Below are 26,079 nucleotides of genomic sequence, written 5' to 3' on the forward strand. Positions count from 1 at the left end.
TAATACTTAAAGATTTTTGATAAACTTTGTTTTAAGGACATTATATGGTAGTATATAAAATAATGACTTGAAACTCAAAATATATCTTTACCATCATCATCTGCATGTGTGGTAACAATCCCAATAACTCTAATTTGTGTTCTTGACAGAATTATGCCCCTTGGTGTATCTTCCTTTTAAAGTAGAGGTCTCTTATTGAGACATATATTCATTTTACTGTCAAATCACTGCATAGTGGAGTATGCTGTCTTAAGGACAGCTCTTGTTAGACTTGGAAATTTGTTCAGTTTTCGCACAAGTCCTACATTGTATTTTGTCTAAACTGTTTGACATATGGTTTTGAAACTTTGACCACTTATTTACCATCATAGTCTTCATATGTAAGCAAGACTACATAACTAGGTAAAGGAATTTGGCTCAGTTATGGCCCTTTTTTAGCTTGTCTGATTTTTAAAAAAAAAATCGACGAGATATTGTCTACACTTGATTGTAAGTGCCTGTGTTGGCATTAGTTAAAATTTTTGTTTACGTCCACCTTTTCTCAAAAGCGAAAATAGCTACAGTTTTGAAACTTTCCACATTTGTTTTTATCGTTATCATATACTATTATATTATATAGGTCAAGAACCATAACTGTGATATGAATTTTGTCAAAAGTTTTGCCCTCCTTCGTTAAATTTCTGTTTAGATCCAAGTTTTGTCAGAAACTAAGAGCAACAGATTCCAATTTTTGCACATTTGTTTGCCATAAGGTGATTGTGTAGGCAAAGAATCTTAACTCTGATATGCATTTGTCAGAATTATGGCCCTTTTTATACTTAGAAAAATTGATTATCTTGGTTAAAATTCTTGTTTAGAGTCAACTTTTCCTAAAAAACTATAATAGATACAGCTTTGAAACTTTGCAGACTTGTTTATCATCATTAGTTTGCTATGTAGGCCAAGAACCATAACTCTGATTTGTATTTTGTCAGTTCCGTTTATCCGTCCATACAAGGTTAACCAAATGGGACCGTTTCATCTAGCATCAATACCCCTTACTAGAATGACTTGATACTAATGCAGATGTAACCTGTGACCATTCCTCATCTTCAGACATTATCTGACTTCAATTTGACCTTGACCTTGACCTCAGTCTGGACTTAGGTTGCTTTATATGGGCCATCTCTTGGTTAATAAAATGGGACCGTTTCGTCTAGCATCAATACCCCTTACAAGAATGAATTGATACTAATACAGATGTAAACTGTGACCATTCCTCATCTTCAAACATCACCTGACCTCAGTTTGACCTTGACCTCGTTTTGGACTTAGGTGCAAAATCTATCGACAAGGATGCCAAGGATGCCACTGGGGGCATCAAGTGTTTATTAAAAGCAGCTCCTTGTTTTTGTTGTTGTTGTCGAACGATCTGGAGGCCAGTGCCTTTAACTGTTAAATTTGAAAATCTGATATTTCTGTTATCTATATTCTCTTTGTGAATATTTGTGTTTTTAATGAAACTGACACTGGCATCATCATTATAGTAAATTTTAATTAAGCCGATATAGGGTTGCCTTACACACTCATCAGTGTATTAGTTTATACTAATTTGTTTTAGCTCGATTGTGATGACAGCTTTAAGCTTATTGGAACCACTCTCGAGTCTGCTTCCTGTAAAAACCAGCACTGGTGTCATATGAGAAGTCATGGTTGTGACCCCAGTGGGGCTTGAACCCACGACCCCGGGATAGAGCGTCCGATACCTTATCCACTAGACCACCGCTTTCCTTTTTCAAGACACTTAATGGTTTTATTCAGAGCAGAATTTAAAGTACATGTATATGATGTAACATGGATGCAAATGGTTTGAATGTTATACTGTTTCATGGAAGTGACATGAACTGTTACAGCGGGTTTCAACCTTTCTGTGCTGTCAGCGCTTTGATTTGTCATCTTCTTTCTGTCTTTTCTCTGAAAATCTCTAGTTACATTTTGATCCCATACTTACATGATTTCTGCGAATAGTTGAGCCCAACAAGCTGTTGTTTTTAATATGCAGTAGAAAACCATGTGAGCATTTAAGCTGTATTTACAACAGAAGAATGCGGTATTGGTTAAAGACATAATCCTATGCAAATTGACAAATATCATTACTGTTCCACAGCCTGAAATTTAATTGCAGAAAGTCACTTTAAAGATACAAACTTTATAACAGTGATATATCTTGATTTAATTTTTTTTCCAGGTCACATCTTATGCATCTGATAGTTCAGAAAATGATACATGAAATCCTCCCAACATCAAAGAGACCGCCTACACCTCAGTATATCCCAGCAAACAGTTTACCAGCAGAGGTAATGGCAAAGACAATGAAGGGATTGTTCTTCAAGGGTTGGATGGATATGGAGTGTCTACGAACATTGGAAGCAATATTGAATCTCTGCGGATCAGACTGGTTTGCAGACCGGCTAGTTATGGTGAGTTATTTTATAGCTGGATCAGACTGGTTTGTAGATAGGCAGGTTATGGTGGGTTATATCCTAGCAGGAACAGACAGGTTCACAGGCTTGTTATAGTGAATTATTTTCTAACAGGGTTGGACTGATTTTTGTTGAGCCTGCTTGCGGAAGCGAAGACATATGTCCAAATGGCTGTTCGGTGTATGTGCGTGCGTGCGTCAGTGCGTGCGTGCATTCGTCCGTCCGGATTTGTTTGTCCGGACCATAACTTTGACATGCATGGAGCAATCTCGTTTATATTTGGCATGAATGTTAACCTCAGTGAGACGGAGTGTCATGCGCAAACAGCAGGTTCCTATCTCGAAGTTCAATGTCACACTTGGAGGTCAAAGGTTAAATTCAATAACGACTTTACCCGGAGCATTTCTTCTTCATGCATGGAGGGATTTTGATGTAACTTGGCACAAATGTTCACAACCATGTGACAGAGTGTCATGGGCAAGAACCAGGACACTAAGTCTAAGGTCAAGATCACACTTAGAGGTCAAAGGTCAGATACAAGAATGACTTTGTCTGGAGCATTTCTTTTTCATGCATGGAGGGATTTTCATGTAACTTGGCACAATTGTTCACCATCATGAGACGGAGTGTCATGTGCAAGAACCTATAATTACTTCCCTTTGTTGTTACTATAAATAGCTTATATTTTAACTTTTTTATTACTGGTTGTAGGGAAAAACCAAGATCACTTTTCTGTAGTACAGTATGCATGTTCCATCCAATTTTGAGGTGTATTTTGACCTATCTCTACTGGTAAGGATTTTTGTGTGGACTTATATTTTTTTAAAGATTTACTTCCCTTTGTTGTTACTATAAATAACTTATATTGTAACTTTTTGCAATCATTTTTTATTAGCTCACCTGTCACATAGTGACAAGGTGAGCTTTTGTGATCACCCTTCGTCCATCGTCCGTCCGTCCGTCCGTCCGTCCGTCAACAATTTCTTGTCTGCACGATAGTGGTTTCATTTATGATTTTATTTTAACCAAACTTGCACACAACTTGTATCACCATAAGATCTCGGTTCCTTTCTTGAACTGGCCAGATCCCATTATGGGTTCCAGAGTTATGGCCCCTGAAAGGGCCAGAATCAGCTATTTTGACCTTGTCTGCACAATAGCAGCTTTATTTATGATTTGATTTTTACCAAACTGGCACACAACTTGTATCACCATAAGATCTTGGTTCCTTTCTTGAACTGGCCAGATCCTATTATGGGTTCCAGAGTTATGGCCCCTGAAAGGGCCAGAATTAGCTATTTTGACCTTGTCTGCACAATAGCAGCTTCATTTATGATTTGATTTTTACCAGACTTGCACACAACTTGTATCACTATAAGATCTTGGTTCCTTTCTTGAACTGGCTAGATTCCGTTTTGGGTTCCAGAGTTATGGCCCCTGAAAGGGCCAGAATTAGCTATTTTGACCTTGTCTGCACAATAGCAGCTTCATTTATGATTTGAATTTAATCAAACTTGCACAAAACTTGTGTTGCCATAAGATCTCAGTTCCTTTTTTGAACCGGCCAGATCCCATAATGGGTTCCAGAGTTATGGCCCCTGAAAGGGCCAAAATTAGCTATTTTGACCTTGTCTGCACAATAGCAACTTCATTTATGATTTGATTTTAACCGAACTTACACACAACTTTTATCACCACAAGATCTTGGTTCTTTTTTTGAACTGGCCAGATTCCATCATTGGTTCCAGAGTTATGGCCCCTTGAAGGTCCAGAATTGGCTATTTTGGCTTTTGCAGCCATATAGAGACTTCATTTATGGTTTTATTTGATACAAACTTCCAAAATATCTTCAACAACAATAAATCTTGGATTCCATGACAAATCAGATCCAATCGTAGGTTCCAGAGTTATTTTATATCTAATTATCTCCCCTGATCGTAGTCAAAATGGATTTATATCAGTAAGTACTTATAGGACTTATTTGAAATTTCATTATTATCATTAGTTGGACTGAGTCAATCAGGGTAGATAACTATGGACTGATTTTATATCAAATTACCTCCCTTTATTTCAAATTAAAATGGGTATATCTCCATAACTAATGAAGATACTGATCTGAAATTTCATTTATGTCAACAGTTTTATTTGGCAGATCCTTCTTTTGTTCACTTACAATAATTTTCTTTTTAATTACTTCCCTTTTACGTTACTATAAATAACTTATTTTTAGTAACTTTTTTATTATTGGCCGTAGGGAAAAACCGAGACCACTTTTCTGTGGTACAGCATGGATGGTACCTCCAATTTTTAGGTGTATTTTGACATATCTATACCTTGTAAGAATTTTTGTTTTCTTTTTGGTTAAATTTCTTCCCTTTGTTGTTCCTGTCCTTTGGACTTTGATATTTTTTCTGAGGACCTTCTTGTCCTCAAGTGCAATGATAACAGGTGAGCGTTATAGGGCCATCATGGCCCTCTTGTTTGAAATAAATGTTTTCCTAAATGAAACATGGTGTCATGTGCAACTCCTAGTCCTTTTGACAGCTGACGGGCTCGACATGTTGCCCGTGGGCATGTAGTTAGATAGGCTGGTTATGATGAATTATTTTCTAGCAGGATCAGACTGGTTTGCAGATGGACTGGTCTTGGTTTAGTACTGTATAAGTGGATATTTCCACAGGTTGAAAAGATAGCGAATTTTGAATTCCAGACTTTTTGCCTTTGGAAATATGAGCGAATTCCCGATTTCCCAAGTTGCATAAAAATAGCACATCATAAGAATCACTAATTTGTCTGGCACAAAATTGCACTTTCATAGACAGCATTATTTTCCCTTGTTTGAGCGAAATTCACCTATCCATTTTTCATAAATCATAAAATTATTATTTCAATATATATATTGTTAAAAAAATGATAAGTAAAATGGTATATTTTAAGGTATAGATATTACACACTATTGTAGCTGTAAGTTATTTGCGAATGTTCATATATTAAAGATCATGCCACACATTACTAAACTTGTTGTTTTGTCTTTTCTTTATAAAAATAATTACTTGAAAATGTACTAGTATTCCTTATGGAAAGCTCTATACACACGCAAACATGTAATTGTAACTAAAAAGGTGTTGAAGTAAATCCTTTTGTTACGTTTGGTAAAGGTGGGAAATGCATTTATAAAAGGCAGTGTGTTTTCTTGCTTATGATAGTTTGCAATAATTAGCTAGTTTTGTACTTGTCAGCATGTGGAAATTTAATTGAATTGTGCTTTATTTGTACAATTCTAACAGCTCTGGCTATTTATGATGTATTTAAAAACCCACAGAAGTGATGCATATACCACGCCAAATAACATTCTGTTTGTCTTCATCCCCCTTCCCATCCTGCACAGACCAAACCGAACCACCACACGCTATCCCAAATTAACTTTTTTAGAGATGAACTTAAAAATTGTTTCAAGGCCTATTCTGACAGTGTTTCCGAAAAAATAAAAAACAACACAAACTTCACTGATATTGAATTATGCACTTGTATTACAGCACATGTTAGACAGTTATAGAGTGGAGGACATGAGCCTCAACCTGAGCCTGGTGTTTGCTGTCTCACATATGGATCTGGAGCATATAACACTGAGTCTGCTGCTACACACAATCCCTGGGTTGCTGCTCTCTGCTGACAAACATGTACAACTTACAGATCCTAAAGGTTACACACTAGCCAAGTATTGTGTGCTGACCATCACTGCAGCTCAGACCTCGAAATCGTCACAGAAAGGTGAGGTTCGTGACTGCATAGTAGATTTGAAAGTTAAGGGTTTAACCCTTACTATGCTCGACATGATTGGTTCTGCCATTGTGACCAGTGTAGATCATGATCAACCTGCACATCCGTGCAGTCTGATGTTGATCTGCACTGTTCGCTATTCAGCCAGTATCTTTTTGGTATGCACCCCTTTTAACAGAAAATAGTACTGTCCAGATTGGAAGATGGACAAGTTCCTTATAGAAATTTAGCATGACAAGGGTTAAGTAGGCTAGTACTGCAAAGCTCATGGCTGGGATATCTTGCCAGTGTTACAGTCGTGCTGTATACTTACAGGATTGTGCTTGCATAGGTTCATAATATGGAATACTGCATTCAGAAGATTGAAATGCATTCTTTGATATTCATTTAAGGTGTGGTTACAGATATTCATTTAGGTTTGGTTACAGATATTCATTTAGGTGTGGTTACAGATATTCATTTAGGTTTGGTTACAGATATTCATTTAGGTTTGGTTACAGATATTCATTTAGGTGTGGTTACAGATATTCATTTAAGGTGTGGTTACAGATATTCATTTAGGTTTGGTTACAGATATTCATTTAGGTGTGGTTACAGATATTCATTTAGGTTTGGTTACAGATATTCATTTAGGTTTGGTTACAGATATTCATTTAGGTTTGGTTACAGATATTCATTTAAGGTTTGGTTACAGATATTCATTTAAGGTGTGGTTACAGATATTCATTTAAGGTGTGGTTACAGATATTCATTTAAGGTGTGGTTACAGATATTCATTTAGGTTTGGTTACAGATATTCATTTAAGGTGTGGTTACAGATATTGATTTAGGTGTGGTTACAGATATTCATTTAGGTTTGGTTACAGATATTCATTTAAGGTGTGGTTACAGATATTGATTTAGGTTTGGTTACAGATATTCATTTAAGGTGTGGTTACAGATATTCATTTAAGGTGTGGTTACAGATATTCATTTAAGGTGTGGTTACAGATATTCATTTAGGTTTGGTTACAGATATTCATTTAAGGTTTGGTTACAGATATTCATTTAAGGTGTGGTTACAGATATTCATTTAAGGTGTGGTTACAGATATTCATTTAAGGTGTGGTTACAGATATTCATTTAGGTTTGGTTACAGATATTCATTTAAGGTTTGGTTACAGATATTCATTTAGGTTTGGTTACAGATATTCATTTAAGTTGTGGTTACAGATATTCATTTAAGGTTTGGTTACAGATATTCATTTAAGGTGTGGTTACAGATATTCATTTAAGGTTTGGTTACAGATATTCATTTAAGTTTGGTTACAGATATTCATTTAGGTTTGGTTACAGATATTCATTTAAGGTGTGGTTACAGATATTCATTTAAGGTATGGTTACAGATATTCATTTAAGGTTTGGTTACAGATATTCATTTAGGTTTGGTTACAGATATTCATTTAAGGTGTGGTTACAGATATTCATTTAAGGTTTGGTTACAGATATTCATTTAAGGTGTGGTTACAGATATTGATTTAGGTGTGGTTACAGATATTGATTTAGGTGTGGTTACAGATATTCATTTAAGGTTTGGTTACAGATATTCATTTAAGGTGTGGTTACAGATATTGATTTAGGTGTGGTTACAGATATTGATTTAGGTGTGGTTACAGATATTGATTTAGGTGTGGTTACAGATATTCATTTAAGGTTTGGTTACAGATATTCATTTAAGGTGTGGTTACAGATATTGATTTAGGTGTGGTTACAGATATTGATTTAGGTGTGGTTACAGATATTTATTTAGGTGTGGTTACAGATATTCATTTAAGGTTTGGTTACAGATATTCATTTAAGATGTGGTTACAGATATTCATTTAAGATGTGGTTACAGATATTCATTTAGGTTTGGTTACAGATATTCATTTAGGTTTGGTTACAGATATTCATTTAAGGTTTGGTTACAGATATTCATTTAAGGTGTGGTTACAGATATTCATTTAAGGTTTGGTTACAGATATTCATTTAGGTTTGGTTACAGATATTCATTTAGGTTTGGTTACAGATATTCATTTAGGTTTGGTTACAGATATTCATTTAAGGTGTGGTTACAGATATTCATTTAAGGTGTGGTTACAGATATTCATTTAGGTGTGGTTACAGATATTCATTTAGGTTTGGTTACAGATATTCATTTAGGTTTGGTTACAGATATTCATTTAAGGTTTGGTTACAGATATTCATTTAAGGTGTGGTTACAGATATTCATTTAGGTTTGGTTACAGATATTCATTTAAGGTTTGGTTACAGATATTCATTTAAGGTGTGGTTACAGATATTGATTTAGGTGTGGTTACAGATATTCATTTAGGTTTGGTTACAGATATTCATTTAAGTTTGGTTACAGATATTCATTTAGGTGTGGTTACAGATATTCATTTAGGTTTGGTTACAGATATTCATTTAAGGTTTGGTTACAGATATTCATTTAGGTGTGGTTACAGATATTCATTTAGGTTTGGTTACAGATATTCATTTAAGTTTGGTTACAGATATTCATTTAGGTTTGGTTACAGATATTCATTTAAGGTGTGGTTACAGATATTCATTTAAGTTTGGTTACAGATATTCATTTAGGTTTGGTTACAGATATTCATTTAGGTGCGGTTACAGATATTCATTTAAGGTTTGGTTACAGATATTCATTTAGGTTTGGTTACAGATATTCATTTAGGTTTGGTTACAGATATTCATTTAGGTGCGGTTACAGATATTCATTTAAGGTGTGGTTACAGATATTGATACTTTTTCTTTTGTTTGTTAGTTTACTGTAATCTTTGTGCAGAATACTGTTTCCAAAATATCTGTTGTGTGATTTTTAGCCTGTCTGTCCCTCCAGAAATGTTCGTCAGTCAGTCAAATTCCAGACTTTTTATGTCATTAAGTGTGATAGCTAAAACTTTCAGACTTCACACAATGATTAACAACCTCTAGGGAAAGATCCCTACTGATTTTAGGGTCAGTGGCTCTAAATCACCAAATATAATGGCTACAGCTTTCAGACTTCGCAATCATGGTGACATAACGCTGTTTGAGGATGATCCCTATTGTTTTAGGGGTCATTAGGTCAAAGGTTAAGGCCACAGTAACCAGGAGACTGAAAATGATTTCTGGACAATAAATCCACACAGTGTAATAGTTACAGCTTTCAAACTATGCACAGTGACTAAGTACCACTAGAGGAAGATCCCTATTGACTCACAGGTCATAGTCACAAGAACCTGACTTATTTCATATTACATGTATTTGTTACTGGGCTGTAAGATTAAACAATAATAGCGATGAATTTCATATTTTACACAGTAACTAAATTCAACTTGTGGATCCCTGTGGATTTTATTTCTTGATACTGTATATTGCTGTCTCCTTCCCACACCCCAAGACGTTCTCCATTCCACAACCCCTCCAATGCTGCAAATTTTATTTTCTTACTGCATTGTCCAAGTCTACTTATCGTCACCTTAGCACAAAAAGTGAATAAGTCCTTCTTTAAATCAATGCAGTTATCCACTTCTTGCGTTGAGGTGAAGTTATTATGTTAGGCTTTTGCTACACAGATGCTTTTATTGTGAGTTTGACATAATATGCTAAGATAGAAAGGCCGTTTTCACTAAATAGGTATTTAAGGAAAAATGTTATTTCATAACAAAGAGAAGATAGAACTATGCAAACTTGAACCAAAACCGTGGAGAATAAGGTAATGTTAAGGTATTCTGTTTCTGGTATATCTCAAGTAAGCTGTCTACTTTATTGAATATTTTAGCTGAAACATCAGCCATATACAGACGTGGGAGGAAGAGGTCACGTAAAGAATTTGACCTTGATGACCTTGATGATACCCAGCCACAGAAACGTAGTAAAACCATGGAACCACAGATCACATTGGACTCAGAGGGATTTAATTTTGGTATGTTGTGTAATTTATGAATAAATCTGTTTATATATTTTGAGTTCATATACTGTCCATCTGTATTGTTGCGGCACTTGACATTTCACGTAACGGCATTAAATAAGAAACAACACAACAATGCATCAATAACTGTGTAAAAATGAATCCGATATACAAGAAACAATCATGTGTACTTCGAACAACAATAGTCAGCCATTGTCATCATGTGATGTCACATCACCAGTTTCGCGGTATAGGTCAACAGTTGTGGCAATCAAACTACCATAGGTTAAAAAACACTAAATATTATTCAAAACATTGAAAACTTATCTAAGTCAAACTAACAGGAACACTCAAAAGTCATTAAACGCCAATTTAAACGTTATAATTATATTACATTGGCACTCGAAAATATTCTCCTATAGGCAGTGGAACACCAGATATTTTGTAAGTAAACCAGAAGGTTGCCTGCGTGGTCATAATGTATCGGAGCCTAAGAATTGTACTATTACTGAATATTTTCTATCTGATACTTATCTAACCTGTTCCAGTTCACTGCTCAGTACCATGGGTGTATTTTTAGGAGATGGTCGCTGGGCCCCCATTCCCTCCTCCCCCTTAAAATCCATCGAGTTTAGACGTTTTGATGTTTCGCCTAATACTGATATTTCATTCATCTTTGTGTAGCTGGGGAATGTTATGTAAAATTTGGTGTCCTCTAACCTGTAGGCGGGACTTCGTTTGCATAATCAATGAGGACAAATGCCGATCAGCTGGTAGACGAACTTGTAAAGTCAACATTGCAAATATTTGCTAAATTAATGGATATTTTTTTGATTTTTGCAATAGATATCTGAAAAATACAATTTTGATAAATATTGACAGATATTTAGCAATGTAGCTGCAGGTAAGAACATTTTTCTCTAGAATGCGTAAAATAGATAACCAACTTAACATGTTAACACCACGTAGGTGGCGCAGCTCAAATACCGGGAAATTATTGATGACGCTAGCTTAGTGATGTCGAGTATGCTATACAGCCCGTCCGCTTAGCTCAATAGGGAGAGTGCAGATCTACAGATCGCGGGGTCACGAGTTCAAGCCCTGAGCAAGGCGTATGTTCTCCATGATGATTTGATAAAAGACATGGTGTCTGAAATCATTTGCCCTCCACCTCTGATTCATGTGGGGAAGTTGGCAGTTCCTTGTGGAGAACTGGTTCGTACAGAATCCAGAAACATTGGTTAGGTTAACTGCCCGCCGTTACATAACTGAAATACTGTTGAAAACGGCGTTAAACCCAAAACAACCAACCATCAATCTATACAACATTCTAAAGGGCTCCTAGGGTGGCTGTAGGATCCTTTAGAATTTTCAAAATATCTTTAGTAATGTTAATTTTATGACCAGAAATCTGACTAGTGCCGCATATATTTCAAGTATGGGTAAGAAAGTTTAAATTGTATTATTTAATTTCTTCCATTTACACAGCATATAGCTCTACAGATTTTGTCTTATTTTTACAGAAGAAATATTCTGTAAGAAACGATCATACATCTACTGGTAAAAGTATAATCCCTCCACCAAAAAAAAAAAAAGAATTGCCTACATACCTACCCAACTTTTAAAAAGTAGGATCGGGAGACAGCAAACAAAGACATTTTTAAATGTGGCCAAACAACGTATTTATGTTTTGATATTTCAGATTTTCTGAATGTGAAGGATGATGGTGATTCTAGTCCAGTTATTGACACCAAAGATCCACTCAACAAAGCTCTTAGTAAGTTCAGTATTGTGTATAGATACTCCGGTGTTGTGTATACATACGCCGGTGTTGTGTATACATACTCCGGTGTTGTGTTTTCATACGCCGGTGTTGTGTATACATATGCCGGTGTTGTGTATACATACGCCGGTGTTGTGTATACATACTCTGGTGTTGTGTATACATACTCCAGTGTTGTGTATACATACTCCAGTGTTGTGTATACATACTCCAGTGTTGTGTACACATACTCCAGTGTCGTGTATATATACTGTAGATTGGGTATTTTTCTCCACAGTTTTCGTTTTATTAATATTTGCAAAATATTCATGATTATTTACCTGCATCATGTCCTAAAACACAAAAACTCATGTTTCACAAATTCTTAACACCACTTGTGAATTCAAATGTGACTGCTAACCATGAAATCACTAAATTCTGTAAAAATAACCCAATCTAAAGCACTTTGAATATGAAGATGAAGAGTTGTAGCTGCCTGTTGCATATGTTATGTCCATTGCATATGGGTTTGTTACTCTGCAGAAATCAAAAAGGTTGGATTCTGGTAAACTCTTTTCATGCTTTAATTGTAAGTCACCTTGTAATCTTAGCTGTTCTATAACTTTAAAGCCCTGCTCCGTGGCTATTCAAATTCTATTGTGTGTATGCAACCCATGATTACAATAGGTAAAAGTTAATGGCCACGCGCCACACTTTAGCATGCAAAACCACAGTTATTATCCCCCGCCGATGAAATCGGGAGGGGGGTATTGAAATGGCGTTGTCCGTCCGTCAGTCCGTCCATCCGTCCGCAGCCATTTCTCAGTAACTACTTGGTAGAATTTCATGAAACTTGAAATAAACATGAACCAACATACTGCGATGATGCCCGTCAAGTTTTTTTTTTGATTGGTCAATTTCCCTCAGAGTTATTGCCCTTGATTTAATAAAAAATGTCCGTCTGCAGCATTTGCTCAGTAACTAACAGGTAGAATTTCATCAAATTTGAAATAGACATGAACCAAGATACTGCGCTGATGCCCGTCAAGTTTTTTTTTTTTGATAGGTCAATTTCCCTCAGAGTTATTGCCCTTGATTTAATGAAAAATGTCCGTCTGCAGCCATTTCTCAGTAACTAGCAGGTAAAATTTCATCAAACTTGAAGTAGACATGAACCAAGATACTGCGACGATGCCCTTCAAGTTTTTTTTCGATTGGTCAATTTTCCGTATAGTTATTGCCCTTTAATTGTTTAAAAATCCACAGATCTGTACATAACAAACCAACCAATTGGAAGAATTTCATTAAACTTCTTCCATTCTTTTCCATGAACATTTATTATAAACATGTGATGTTGTGTACCTACACCTGGTCACCACCTTACTTTGGTCACCCTCACCAACCCCCCCCCCCCCCCCCCCCCCCCTTTTTTTTTTTTTTTTTTTTCATTTTTCGTTTTCTATCAATATTTATAATCAACATGTAAACTGTTGTATCCTCACCCCACCCCCCCACCCCTCACCCAAACAAACCATTCATTTTCTTTTAATTTGATTTTGACTAATGAAATTATTTGCTTCTTGGTAACATTCTTAACTTTTTGCTGGATATATTTTTTTGCCGTTCCTCAACTCTGACCCTTTCGTCGGGGGATTCCAATTCATCAAATTTGCTTGTTTTATATAGAATTTTATATAAAATAGAGTCTATTTTGGCAGGCGTCATTGTTCATAGTCAGGATTTTCATGCATTTTCAGTGACAATTTAAGGTTAAAAGGTAGGACTGGAGCAGTTCTTTAAAAAACAACAACAACAGTATGAGATATGGTTAACTAAACAAATTTATCTACCTGAAGCAGTTCAAACAAGAAGAATGATACAAACAAACATCCGAATGAAATAATTTCTTATTAACATATTTCAGTGAATTTATTCCGGTTGATGAATGCTATTGTACATGATGGGAATGTAAGCCCTAAGACAAGTTTTGTGATCAGTTTTGTTGATGAGGCAATCAGATGTGGCCAGCATTCCAGATATATACTACAGTTCATGCCACATAATATGGTATGGTCTTATCATCTTTAATTGAAAAATAGTTTCTGTTACCGGTCCTTTGTTTGTTTTTAGCTCGACTATTCGAAGAATAGTCTAGCTATTCTACTCACCCTGGCGTCGGCGTCGGCGTCGGCGTCACACCTTGGTTAAGTTTTTGCATGCAAGTACATACAGCCATCAATTAAAGGCATATAGCTTTGAAACTTATTTTTTCTTTTTCTAGGTCAATTACCAACCTCTCTGGGTCAAGTCCCATAACTCTGACATGTATTTTGAGCAAATTATGCCCCCTTTTGGACTTAGAAAATTTTGGTTAAAGTTTTACATGCAAGTTACTATCTCCAAAACTAATGCAGATATTGATTTGAAACTTCACATGTGTCTTCAGGGTTATAAAACTAGTTGATAGCAGCAAGTCCTATAACTCTGACCTTCATTTTGGCCAAATTATGCCCCCTTTTCGACTTAGAAAATTCTGGTTAAAGTTTTGCGTGCAAGTACATACAGCTATTTCTAAAAGGCATATAGATTTGAAACTTATTTTTTCTTTTTCTAGATCAATTACCAACCTCACTGGGTCAAGTCCCATAACTCTTACATGTAATTTGAGCAAATTATGCCCCCCTTTTAGACTTAGAAAATTTTGGTTAAAGTTTTACATGCAAGTTACTATCTCCAAAACTAATGCAGATATTGGTTTGAAACTTCACATGTGTCTTCGGGGTTATAAAACTAGTTGATAGCATCAAGTCCCATAACTCTGACTTTCATTTTGACCATATTATGCCCCCTTTTGGACTTAGCAAATTCTGGTTAAAGTTTTGCGTGCAAGTACATATAGTTATTACTAAAAGGCATATAGATTTGAAACTTATTTTTTCTTTTTCTAGATCAATTACTAACCTCACTGGATCAAGTCCCATAACTCTTACATGTATTTTGAGCAAATTATTCCCCTTTTTGGACTTAGAAAATCCTGGTTAAAGTTTTGCGTGCAAGTACATACAGCAATTACTAAAAGGCATATAGATTTGAAACTTATTTTTTCTTTTTCTAGATCAATTACCAACCTCACTGGGCAAGTCCCATAACTCTGGCATGTATTTTGGGCAAGTTATGCCCCCTTTTAGATTTTGAAAATTCTGGTTAAAGTTTTACATGCGAGTTTCTATCTCCAAAACTAATGCAGATATTGAATTAAAAGCTTCGCATGTGCCTTCGTGGTTATAAAACTAGTTGATAGCAGCAAGTCCCATAACTGATATGCATTTTGGTCAAATTATGCCCCCTTTTGAACTTTTGATATTTAACCTTTTTGGGTAATATTTTCCTGCTTCTGGGACAATATTTCGAATAGTCGAGCTTGGCTGTCTTACGGACAGCTCTTGTTAAACAGCTTTTGATATGTTTATGAATTTGTATTGTTATAAATGTTTTTTTCTTTTAACTTTTAATTCATTTCTTCTTATGTATCGCTAGAAAAAAAATTTAATACTTGTTTTAATGTCATTATTTCTCTTCCCCCCTCCCGCAACTTTCAATCAATAACTGGAGAACCATTTGACCTAGAACCTTTAAACTTTATAGGGTGGCAAGGCTTATGGAGTAAATGATCCCTATTGTTTTAGGGGTCACTCCATTAGAGGTCAAGGTCACAGGGGCCTGAACATGGAAAATCTTTCTGATCAATAACTTGAGAACCACTTGACCCAGAATGTTGAAACTTCATAGGATGATTGGACATTAGGAGTAGATGACCCCTATTGATTTTGGGGTCCCTCAATCAAAGGTCAAGGTCACAGGGGCCTGAAATGGAAAACAGTTTCCAGTCAATAACCCTAACCACTTGACCCAGAATGTTGAAGCTGGACGTACCAAGTAGATGATCCCTATTGCAGCCAACTATCAGTGTCTCATTGACTTTAACTTTTGTCCCCTATTGACCTCTTGCCTATTACAACTATGTGCTGGGGGAGACAAAAAGCGTCTGCTAGTTTATTACTGGTTTTAATTATCAAGAAATGAAGGCTTTAGAATCAGAATTGCCCAGAGAAAAAAAAAGGTTTGTAATAAGCCCTACCTTTTGCAACATAATTACAACCTGTTGTACAAATTCTGTCTGGAAGATATTTCATTCCAAGATTCAACACCATCCTGATATCAGATATGCATAACACATTTTTGTATAGATCAATGCACTATCCTCTTAAGGTAATTAATGTTATTCCACCAAACACTTTACAGTTTAGTTATTGTTAATTGGTTCCCTCAGTATACAAGATACTAAAATTGAACAGAATTCATCCACTTGTGTTTTGCAAGTTTCAGCATAAATCTTGCAGCATTTGGTCATGTACATTCTTTTACTCATATTTTTCAGCTATGCCAGATCCTGAAATGTATCCCAGGCGTGTTTGGGAATGAGAAAATACTTCAGATATGTGACCTGGCCAATGTGACTGGTAGAAAAATAGCAGCTAAAGCAATATGTCAAAGTGCTAGATATGAGAAGGACTGAAAATTTATGTGAAATGTTGGGTTATCTTTGAGGTGTAAAGTATAGGGAGTGAACAAGAGGCTGGAGCAGCCTACATAGTCTACTACAACTACAAGAAAATGTGTACTGTGTTAGCAATAAATCCCACTAACCAAACATTGAACTACACTGACAGTTTGGTATGCTAGTTTGCATAAGTAATACTGGCAACTTTCAGACATTAAATACAGTAGTATGACAAAGTTTCAAAATCTAATAAAATGTGTGAGGTTAAGTGCTCATGGATTCATATATCATATTTATTATATCAAAATTTCAGTTGAAACTGACTATAAAATGAACTTTTCCTCTTAAGTTATATTAAGTAGGTCTATTTTGTTTGTTTTTTGTTTTTTCTGAATATTTTTGAATTTAAACACTATGGAAAAAAATCTTCCAAAATTTACCTTAAATTTAGTTGTATCAGACCCATGGACCCAGTTGCCAAATTGTGTGTTTGTACCAGTGCTATGATTTTTTTGAAATTTAAAAATAGCAACCCTACTTACAAAAAAAAGTAGTTAACCATCTGAGATCAGATACTTGATCAATGGTATTTCAGTGAGAAAATGGACAGATTATCTTACATGAAATTAGTTCCAGTTCTCGGTAAAGAAGGTATCCGATGTGCTGAATAGAAAAATGTGTTCATAAGCTATTCTATATACATGATATAGAAATATTGTATTTTGTAAAATGTGCTATAAAATATGTAAATGTGACCTGTTGTTTTGATTTTATCCTGTAGAACAAAGCAGATGGAATTTATAAATCTATCATCTTTTTTTGTGAAAGTAAGCCTTTGGTATTCAGTCTGGTTCCGTGCATTTTGTCAAAAATATTCCACTTATGGTAACGTATTTTTTTCTGCAATTCTTTGTTTGAGCAAATGAACACCTTACTTGAAAAATAGACTGAGGAATAATGACAGTTGCTAAAGGGCCTCCGTGGCCGAGTGGTTAAGGTCACTGACTTCAAATCACTTGACCCTCACCGATGTGGGTTCGAGCCGCACTTGGGGCGTTGAATTTTTCATATGAGGAAGCCATCCAGCTGGCTTACGAAGGTCGGTGGTTCTCCCCAGGTGCCCGCTTGTGATGAAATAATGCATGGAGGGACACCTTGGTTCTTCCTCCACCGTCAAAAAGCTGGAAAGTAGCCATATGACCTTTAATTTTGTCAGTGCGATGTTAAACCCAACAAAAAACCAAAAATGACAGTTGCAAACAGGCTTGATAATATCTGTCATGATCAAAGAGCTATAGAAATAAATTATTTTTAGTAGTATGTATTTTATAGTTCTTTGTCATGACTTTTTTATAGTAGAGTATGTACACAAAGTGTGGGAAATTAACGTCCGTAAGCAGAAGAGACGTCATGACGTTTTAGTGATGCACAATAACAACGTTCCACTTCAGTTTTATGGTTTGTAGCGTAACGTTATGTTCTTATCGTAAAATAACGTACGTTGAATCGAGAAATATACTTTAAGGAACAGAGAGAAACTATCGCGGTACCTGATTCTTTTTTTTTTGCATTTTACATAAACAATATACATATATTATCAGTACATGAATTGTTAGTTGCCATTAACAGCACAAGAGTCACTTGGCATCGGGGGTGCCAGAGGTAGTTTGGCATCGGGGGTGCCAGATGGGTTTTGTCTGCATGGGTAAAATCACTGGAAACCCCAGTCCGGTGTGCAAGAAACTTTGAGTATTTATTGCTGTACTTTATAGAGTTTTGCCGTAACACATATGTGGAAATATTGAAAAATAACCTCAGGCAAATTATAGACATACATGTAGAAAGAAACAACAAGTGACAAAGTGTTTTTCGAGTTTCTTGAGTTCTTCTGTACCTAAATTACTGTTCTGTGACAACAGTACATGCATTTGTTTCCGCCTCCTTAAGGTCAAGAAGGTGTAATTCAGCGACGTCTGGCGGAACGCTAAACGTTACGCTTCACAACATTGCGTCATTACATTCTATAAAAATGTTGAAAAAGAAATTGTGTGCTGAAAAGTGTATATATTCTGTGATCATGGTGGTTTACCTACATTCAACTCGTTGGATTATTCCCTTGTGGTGGATTTGACACGACACACGACGGTTCGTCTAGATAGACAGTATTGATCTGAAGAATACAGAATAGCGTCGAGCGATGCAGAGACGTTTTTAGCTTGACTATTTGAAGAATAGTCTAGCTATTCTACTCACCCTGGCGTCGGCGTCACACCTTGGTTAAAGTTTTGCATGCAAGTACATACAGCTATCATTTAAAGGCATATAGCTTTGAAACTTATTTTTTCTTTTTCTAGGTCAATTACCAACCTCACTGGGTCAAGTTTCATAACTCTGACATGTATTTTAAGCAAATTATGCCCCCTTTTGGACTTATAAAATCCTGGTTTTACATGCAAGTTACTATCTCCAAAACTAATGCAGATACTGAATTGAAACTTCATGTCACCGGGTGAGAAAAATGTGCAGCCAGACCGGAACTCGAACCCGGGGCCTCGGAATACCGTTCCGATGCTCTACCGACTGAGCTACCCGGCCGCCTACACATTTTCTCCCCTGTTTTAATATTCAAGTCCTGTACCGTGACATAACCCCCGCTATATGAAATTCGTCCTCGAATTTCTGATGGGATAGAGAACAAGGTAAACATGATCTCGGAGTATATTCAGTCACGGCCCCACGTTGGGCGCCAAATGACACAGGGTGAGAAAAAATGTGCAGCCAGACCGGGACTCAAACCCGGAGCCTCTGAATACCGTTCCGATGCTCTACCGACTGAGCTACCCGGCTGCCTACACATTTTCTCCCCGTTTTAATATTCAAGTCCTGTACCGTGACATTCACATGTGTCTTTGGGGTTATAAAACTAGTTGATAGCATCGAGTCCCATTACTCTGACCTGCATTTTGGCAAAATTATGCCCCCTTTGGACTTAAAACGCTTTTGATATTTTAACATTTTGGGTAATATTTTCCTGCTTCTGGGACAATATTTCGAATAGTCGAGCATTGGCTGTCTTACGGACAGCTCTTGTTTTTTCATTCTCGGCTGGATAATCTGAGATTTGAAGGGCAAAAGCGAAGAGGATGTTGGTGTGTCAAAGGAATAACTGGAAAATGAAAAAAACGATGAAATTATGAAATGGTTACATGGCAAAACTCTACAAATCTGACTGCTGGGCTCTGATTGCTGTACCAACATAACGAAAATCTCTGTATAAAAGTACATTTTCTGTGGGTTTTGTTTTAGATTCTATATCAAATTACTGATCATCTTTGGAAACAGAAAGTGTGCATGTATGATAAAATCAAGTCAATAACTTCTTACAACAGAAATCAGACGTCTACACGGTCATCTTTCTCCAGAATGGTAAAAGGGTATTTATTACTGTGTAACAGCTTTATCTCGAGTTACCCATGTAAACCATTTATCAAACAAATTTGCAAGCGTATTGTTTCGACATTAATGTACAGTAACAGTTGAAAATGTTCATGATCTACAGGAGAATTTGAAAAAGAAAACGTCTTCGGTACTAAAAAAATCGACTTTGATTAAAAAAAATCATTTGATCCAATCTACTGAAGGAAAATCAACTTTGGTACTAGATAACATAAAATTTCATTCGATTCAAATCAACTTTGATATATTTACTAGTTTGCTTAAATATTCTGTTCAACTGTTCCTGTAAAATGTTATATGGGTAAGTAATGTTGTCAGTTTTAGAATTTTCGAGTATTATCTGCTCTACTTTGTAATATCATCTGAGGTAAATCTTTAGCCAAGCAATTTAGTTTGGGATTTTCTTCTGCTAAAAGATGCAGATCTCTCCAACTGCAAAATTGGACAGTGATCAGAAAATTTTCAATGCAATAATGAATATCTCTATTAACCAATTTAATATAGGATATTTGGGTAATAACGTTATAAATTTGCATGTTTTTAATGTAACAGTAAACTTTTTCATACAAAACATTCTTTTCTATAAAGAGTTAACTGTAACAAAGAGAGAGAGAGAGAGAAAAAAACAGCAGAACAATGTTCTAATAATTTCAGTTATTAAAGCTGAAAAAATCAGTTTCATTAGAGCTTATTATTTTATCTTTTAAGGCTTCTGTGACCTCTTATTTCCAATTTTCACAAAGCTAACCATTGTAGCTAAAAAGGCTCTTGTGACCTTTTATTTCCATAATCATAAAAAGCTAACCTTTGTAGCTAATAAGGCTCCTGTGACCTACATTAAAGCTTATCTAGGTAGATAATAAGGAAACTAAGACCACTTATTCCCAGTTTTCATAATACTAACCTTTGTTAGTATTCATCTTACAACTCCTATGGCCTCTAACATTTAAAGTAATTAAAGCTAACCTTTTTAGATAAAAAAACCTGAGACCTATAATTTTTGGATACCTTATTACTTTTGATGTAATGCCAAAATAGAAATAGTAGATACATTTATTTCTTAAATCTTACTCTGTCAAAGAAGCCATCGTATTCTTTTTACATTGGTAACTTAAGTAAACTAATCCTAAATGTATATGATTGATGGGATTTTAGATTGTTTACTTCAGAATACACATAAAAACTGATAAGTAATTCAGTTCTTCTTAAATTTACTTCCTAGATTCATTGCTACATTCTATGACTGACAAATTTTTAGCTTTTTATAGAATTACTAAAAAAATTAATAAAGATTGTTAAAAAATGCCAGTGTATTCCCAGCAAATATTGTTTTGTTGATCCGATTTTATAGTGTATAAAATATATGTTTTCTGGTATAAAGAAGGTAGTAAATTTCTGTTCTAGTAAACCAGTATATAAACCCTCATGCACATCATGTTAGCTGAGTAAGTGTTACAGGTGCAACAACATCAGTTTTATTTGCAAAGCATTATGCATGTTTCGCTGCACATTTTACACCTGAGACAAGGTCATTCAATATTTCTGGCGCAGCTATTGCCTCATTCATCATTTTTATATAAGAATTCAGAAACTATAGAAAAAAAGGTATTTTTGTTTACATACCAGTGGCGAATAATCGAGAAAGCTATCTTCTGGAGACAATAAGTGGCAAATCTAAAGAAAAACTCTTTGTTAATTATATTAGAATATACCTACCATAACAATTGCTTTTTTCAGTAGTGTTAAAATTAAATGAGTATAAACATTATTAAAATTCAACATTTTCAGACATTTTACATCAAATGGGAGGAACTTGGCTAATTATAATACACATGTATAACTAGTAGTAGATTTGTCTATTCTCAAACACTTAAATGTTTATAACTCAACATGAACCTTCTGTAAGAACTTACAGCTTGAAAAAGATACACAATATTTTTTAATGATATTCACTTTTTGTAAATTGAATGAACGCCAAGAGGAAGACTTTTTGTAAACTTTTAGGCCTATGATGATTTTTATGCTGGATTTACAGCAAGTGTCACTAATGAGGCTCATATGATAATGGGTAAAAATGAAAAATGAATGTTCTAGAAAGTTAAGTTTGAATTGTATTGCTATTAACACATTTTGACATAATAGAGTCATCTGTGATATTTTTACCAACATAAATTTGTGAAAGAAAAGTTATTTCACACCGAAGAGAGGCACTACTTGTCAATAATTACTGTGAAATGAATATGCCTACTTTACTCAGAACTTAACTTAATCAAACAAATATTTGTGTTTTCAAGCTTTACCGTAGATACATAATGTGTAGTTATAATTCAGCTAACTCATTATCTTTCTTCAAATTCAGGCAATTAGTGTAACAACATCTAACTTACTCTCGATAAAAATGAACTGCCATGATGGTGACTTTCAAACACACTATTATCTGTAACTTTTATACAAAACACTCAAGTGGCATTACATGTTTCATGACTGTTTTGATCTAAAAATGAAAACAGTATTTGGTATAAACATCAAATCGCTGTAACGACCATACAGCGTTATGATTAAAATGTTACTAAGTAAATTACTGCAAAGACATTTACATTCACCTCAGTACTAAATATTGGCACACATGTGTCATGGTATGAATGAAATTTCACAAATAGATATCCTGTAAATATTTTTTTTTTGTATAAAAATACGCTTTTCTGTTTGCAATTCCTCTTTTGTTAAAAATACTTCTATATGAATTTCAATGTTTGTTAACTAGTTATCTTATCAAAATTCTACGATTTGAAAGTAATTTATGATAAAAACTAATGGAATGGATATTAAATCAAAATATACCTGTTTAATGCTGTAAAAACTAATATTTGAACTATAAAAACAAGTAACGTAAGAATCGATACAAACGTTACCGAGGACACATGCTGAAATAAAAAAGATTGGCATTTTCTGTGTATATTAAGACTATAGATTTCTGTGATGAATATATTCACAAAGTATGCAGGCATAAAGGATATACATTAGAAACATTTTTGTCAACAATAAAGTACGAACTGCAGAGTATTGGTATAACATTTGAACTAAAGTTGGTGGCCAGAAGTTCATTAGCAACTTTGGTTATATTTCTATATTCAGAGTGCACATTTTCTCTATTATTACTACGAAATTGGTGATATCTGTTAAAAAATAATATTGGTAAATCAAAAAGCAATTCAGTAACAAAATTTTAGGCATAAGACAGTGGTACATACGTTACGTTACCAGTTATAACGTATGTATAACGTATGTATCCTAGCATTTTCTCCCTTTTTCGAAACATGCGCATGTATTCAGCATTGCATGTGCACGTACTTATTTCAAACGAAAAGACGCCGGACAAGAGGATCCTTGTAACAAATAGATTCATTGGAAAAATGTTGCTGTTAAAATAGGTATCAATATATCTGGTGTATGTCAGTAAGAAGGTTTCCATCAAATCTAATCGCATTTAGGACGATCAAGGCAGATTTTCACTCTTTAATATAATGACCACCAATATAACACAAGACAATGCAAATCAAAACTAGGAGGAGGATATTGAACTATTTCTGTTTTTGGTATCGTATTTATCAGTCACCGTACACGGTAAGCATCTTTTTAAAAAACTAAACTATATCTGATTGTCTCTTAAGTTGTTTGTAAAAATAAAAATCCGTTAAAGAAAGTGATTTACCTATTCTTCCAGTACTTTTTAGACAGTAATTGCTTTATGACATTTGTAGAATTATCTGTAACGTATGTATTAACGCATTTGTTCATGATACAACACATAAATCTGCATTGGAACTATATGCCTAGTTTTTCCATCACAGTAAGGATTGACATCTGTCAGATAGTCAAAAAGTATCATCTTTACTACATGTACTATTTTTCATCTCTATGTCTGATAATTATTGATAGTTACGTATGTATCAATGAACTAGGGTCAGGCATTTAACATATGGTAAGATATGTAAATAATGCAGTAAATCACGAATCTAGTGTCTGACATGTGCTGAAACGTATGCTACAACAAAATAAGAGGCCAGTACTGGTTATTTCCAGGAAAGTGGGCTGTATCAGTGCTTTTAACCGGATAAAGTTTGCTGGATATGACTTTATCTAAAAAGGTCATACCGCTCTGTATCTGCACTGGTTGAGCATGAATTTACCGCCATTAGTGGGTGGGTTTGTTTATATATATGAGTGTATTTAAAACACATTTTAATGTGCTTATTACGAAAATGATTAGATAATTCTGTCTATAGAATGTAACACAAGACAAGAATTAAAATAATATTAATATTTGAAACTTAAAGATGCTACCTTCAGAAACAGATTGCCCACTTTCACAGATATTTTCCATCTTGATTCATAATAAAATGGTACCAAGGCGCCGCGCTATATTGTTACTCAAAGAAAACATCGTCGGGCTTAAACATTGTCCAAAGTCGTGGGACTAAAATATGGTCAAAGGTAGTCAGGATAGTTGACCATCTATCAATATATTTTTAAAATATCTGGAATACTTTTTACATCTTCTTTGACTCGCCAAAGTAATTTGGCTGAAATGTACCTTTTCTAAGTGTTATCTTTTTAACGGTTATATAACCTTTAAAAATCAGATGAGCAATTTAGGGCTTAATAAGAAAATAAGGAGCACATGATCTTTAGCTTTTGTTTAGATAATTAGGTATTGTATCTTTAACAATACTTATTATTTCTATTACTTGTTTGTTTCTTGTATCTTATCGTGATATTTTAGTTAAAGAGAATAAAGATCTCAAAGTCATTTACCTCAAAAGAGCTGATTTCTTTGCCTCTTTTTGTAATCCTTTGCATAATGACATTGACGACATTTTTTACCAGCTGTTATAGGTATTTTGCCTTTGATTGCTGCCAAGAAGATATGAATTGTAAGCAAAAAATAAATCAAATTGATGCTTCTGCAGCTGGTGAAGTGCATCCGTCTCATGCTGCAACTGAATATTTCGCATTGCCTGCATTAGAGTCATTACATTATGGCAGTTATTAAGAACGTATGTTGATTGTCTTCTTGTTTATAAGAAAATTAATCATACTTTACGTACAGTCTAGTTACCTAGTTATTTTACAATTGGATTACTGCAATGTCATACTGTATGGTGTAACCAACGATGAGGTGCGTAAGATGCAACGTATTCAAAACGTGTGTGCAAAACTTGTCCCTAACAGGAGCAAATTTGACCGTTCCAAACAAACATTATATGACTTACATCTGCTGCTGATGGAAGCAAGGATTGAGTTTAAGGTCCTTTCCTTTTTAGCTGTCACATTGGCCGAGCACCTATGTATTTAACAGAACAGCTTACAGAGTACGATCCTACTAGACAAGGTTTTAGATCGTCAGAAAATTCGGGATGTCGTTATGTTGTTCGGTACAAGTGCAAAACATTCAATGATAAAAGTTTCTGTACTATTGGTCCAAAACTGCGGAATGAACTGCCATTAGCATTACGCAAAAGTGAATCACTTGATACATTCAAACAAAATTTTAAGACACTTGTATTTTAGAGACTTTATGGTATATTTTAAATGTTTTGTTTTAAAGTCTTTTTTTTTAGTTTTTACATTTCACCATTTATATTTTTAAGGCTTGTTAAATTAAATGTACAACGTCATTGGATATGTCATTGTATAGAAATAAGCGTTTAATCAAATTAATCTCTTTCAGTTTAAGACTTTAGTCGTGATATTACCTCATTTAGAAATAACTTTAGGTAAAATTTCATTATCCCGAGGATGTACACAAGGACGTTTTGACGAAAACAGGTCTACTTACTTTGTCTTATCCCTGGCAGATTATTTAGAGATAAACTGGACATGAAAAACAAGTTAAACGCATAATTTTTTGTATCAATATATGTCCGGATTCAGAGAAAATGTAGTTTTTATTCATAGTTAGAACAATAGCTCTTATTTTGTTGGTCTTGCTGCTCAATTATTTTTATCATTGAACCTCTTTTCAATATTAAAAGTATGTTGATTTACTTGAAGCATAAGTTTATTTTACAAGCAATTTTATCGATCTTTTAAGTATGTTGTGAGAACCACCTGCCGGACCTCA

General features: G+C 34.8%; 1 protein-coding gene across 1 annotated transcript in view; it reads left to right on the forward strand.

The window, feature by feature from the left end:
- The window catches only part of LOC123533502 (mediator of RNA polymerase II transcription subunit 24-like), a 56,252-nt gene extending 38,998 nt beyond the window's left edge, over positions 1–17,254 (forward strand). The window contains exons 16-21 of the mRNA XM_053520413.1: positions 2,228–2,459; positions 5,999–6,233; positions 10,048–10,191; positions 11,879–11,953; positions 13,863–14,005; positions 16,377–17,254. Of these exons, the coding sequence (XP_053376388.1) occupies positions 2,228–2,459; positions 5,999–6,233; positions 10,048–10,191; positions 11,879–11,953; positions 13,863–14,005; positions 16,377–16,514 (967 nt within the window). The 3' untranslated portion in view covers positions 16,515–17,254. The remainder of the gene's footprint in view (positions 1–2,227; positions 2,460–5,998; positions 6,234–10,047; positions 10,192–11,878; positions 11,954–13,862; positions 14,006–16,376) is intronic.
- Positions 17,255–26,079: the final 8,825 nt, after the last annotated feature.

Source organism: Mercenaria mercenaria, chromosome 12 (genome assembly GCF_021730395.1).
Source record: "Mercenaria mercenaria strain notata chromosome 12, MADL_Memer_1, whole genome shotgun sequence".
Classification (NCBI taxonomy): domain Eukaryota; kingdom Metazoa; phylum Mollusca; class Bivalvia; order Venerida; family Veneridae; genus Mercenaria; species Mercenaria mercenaria.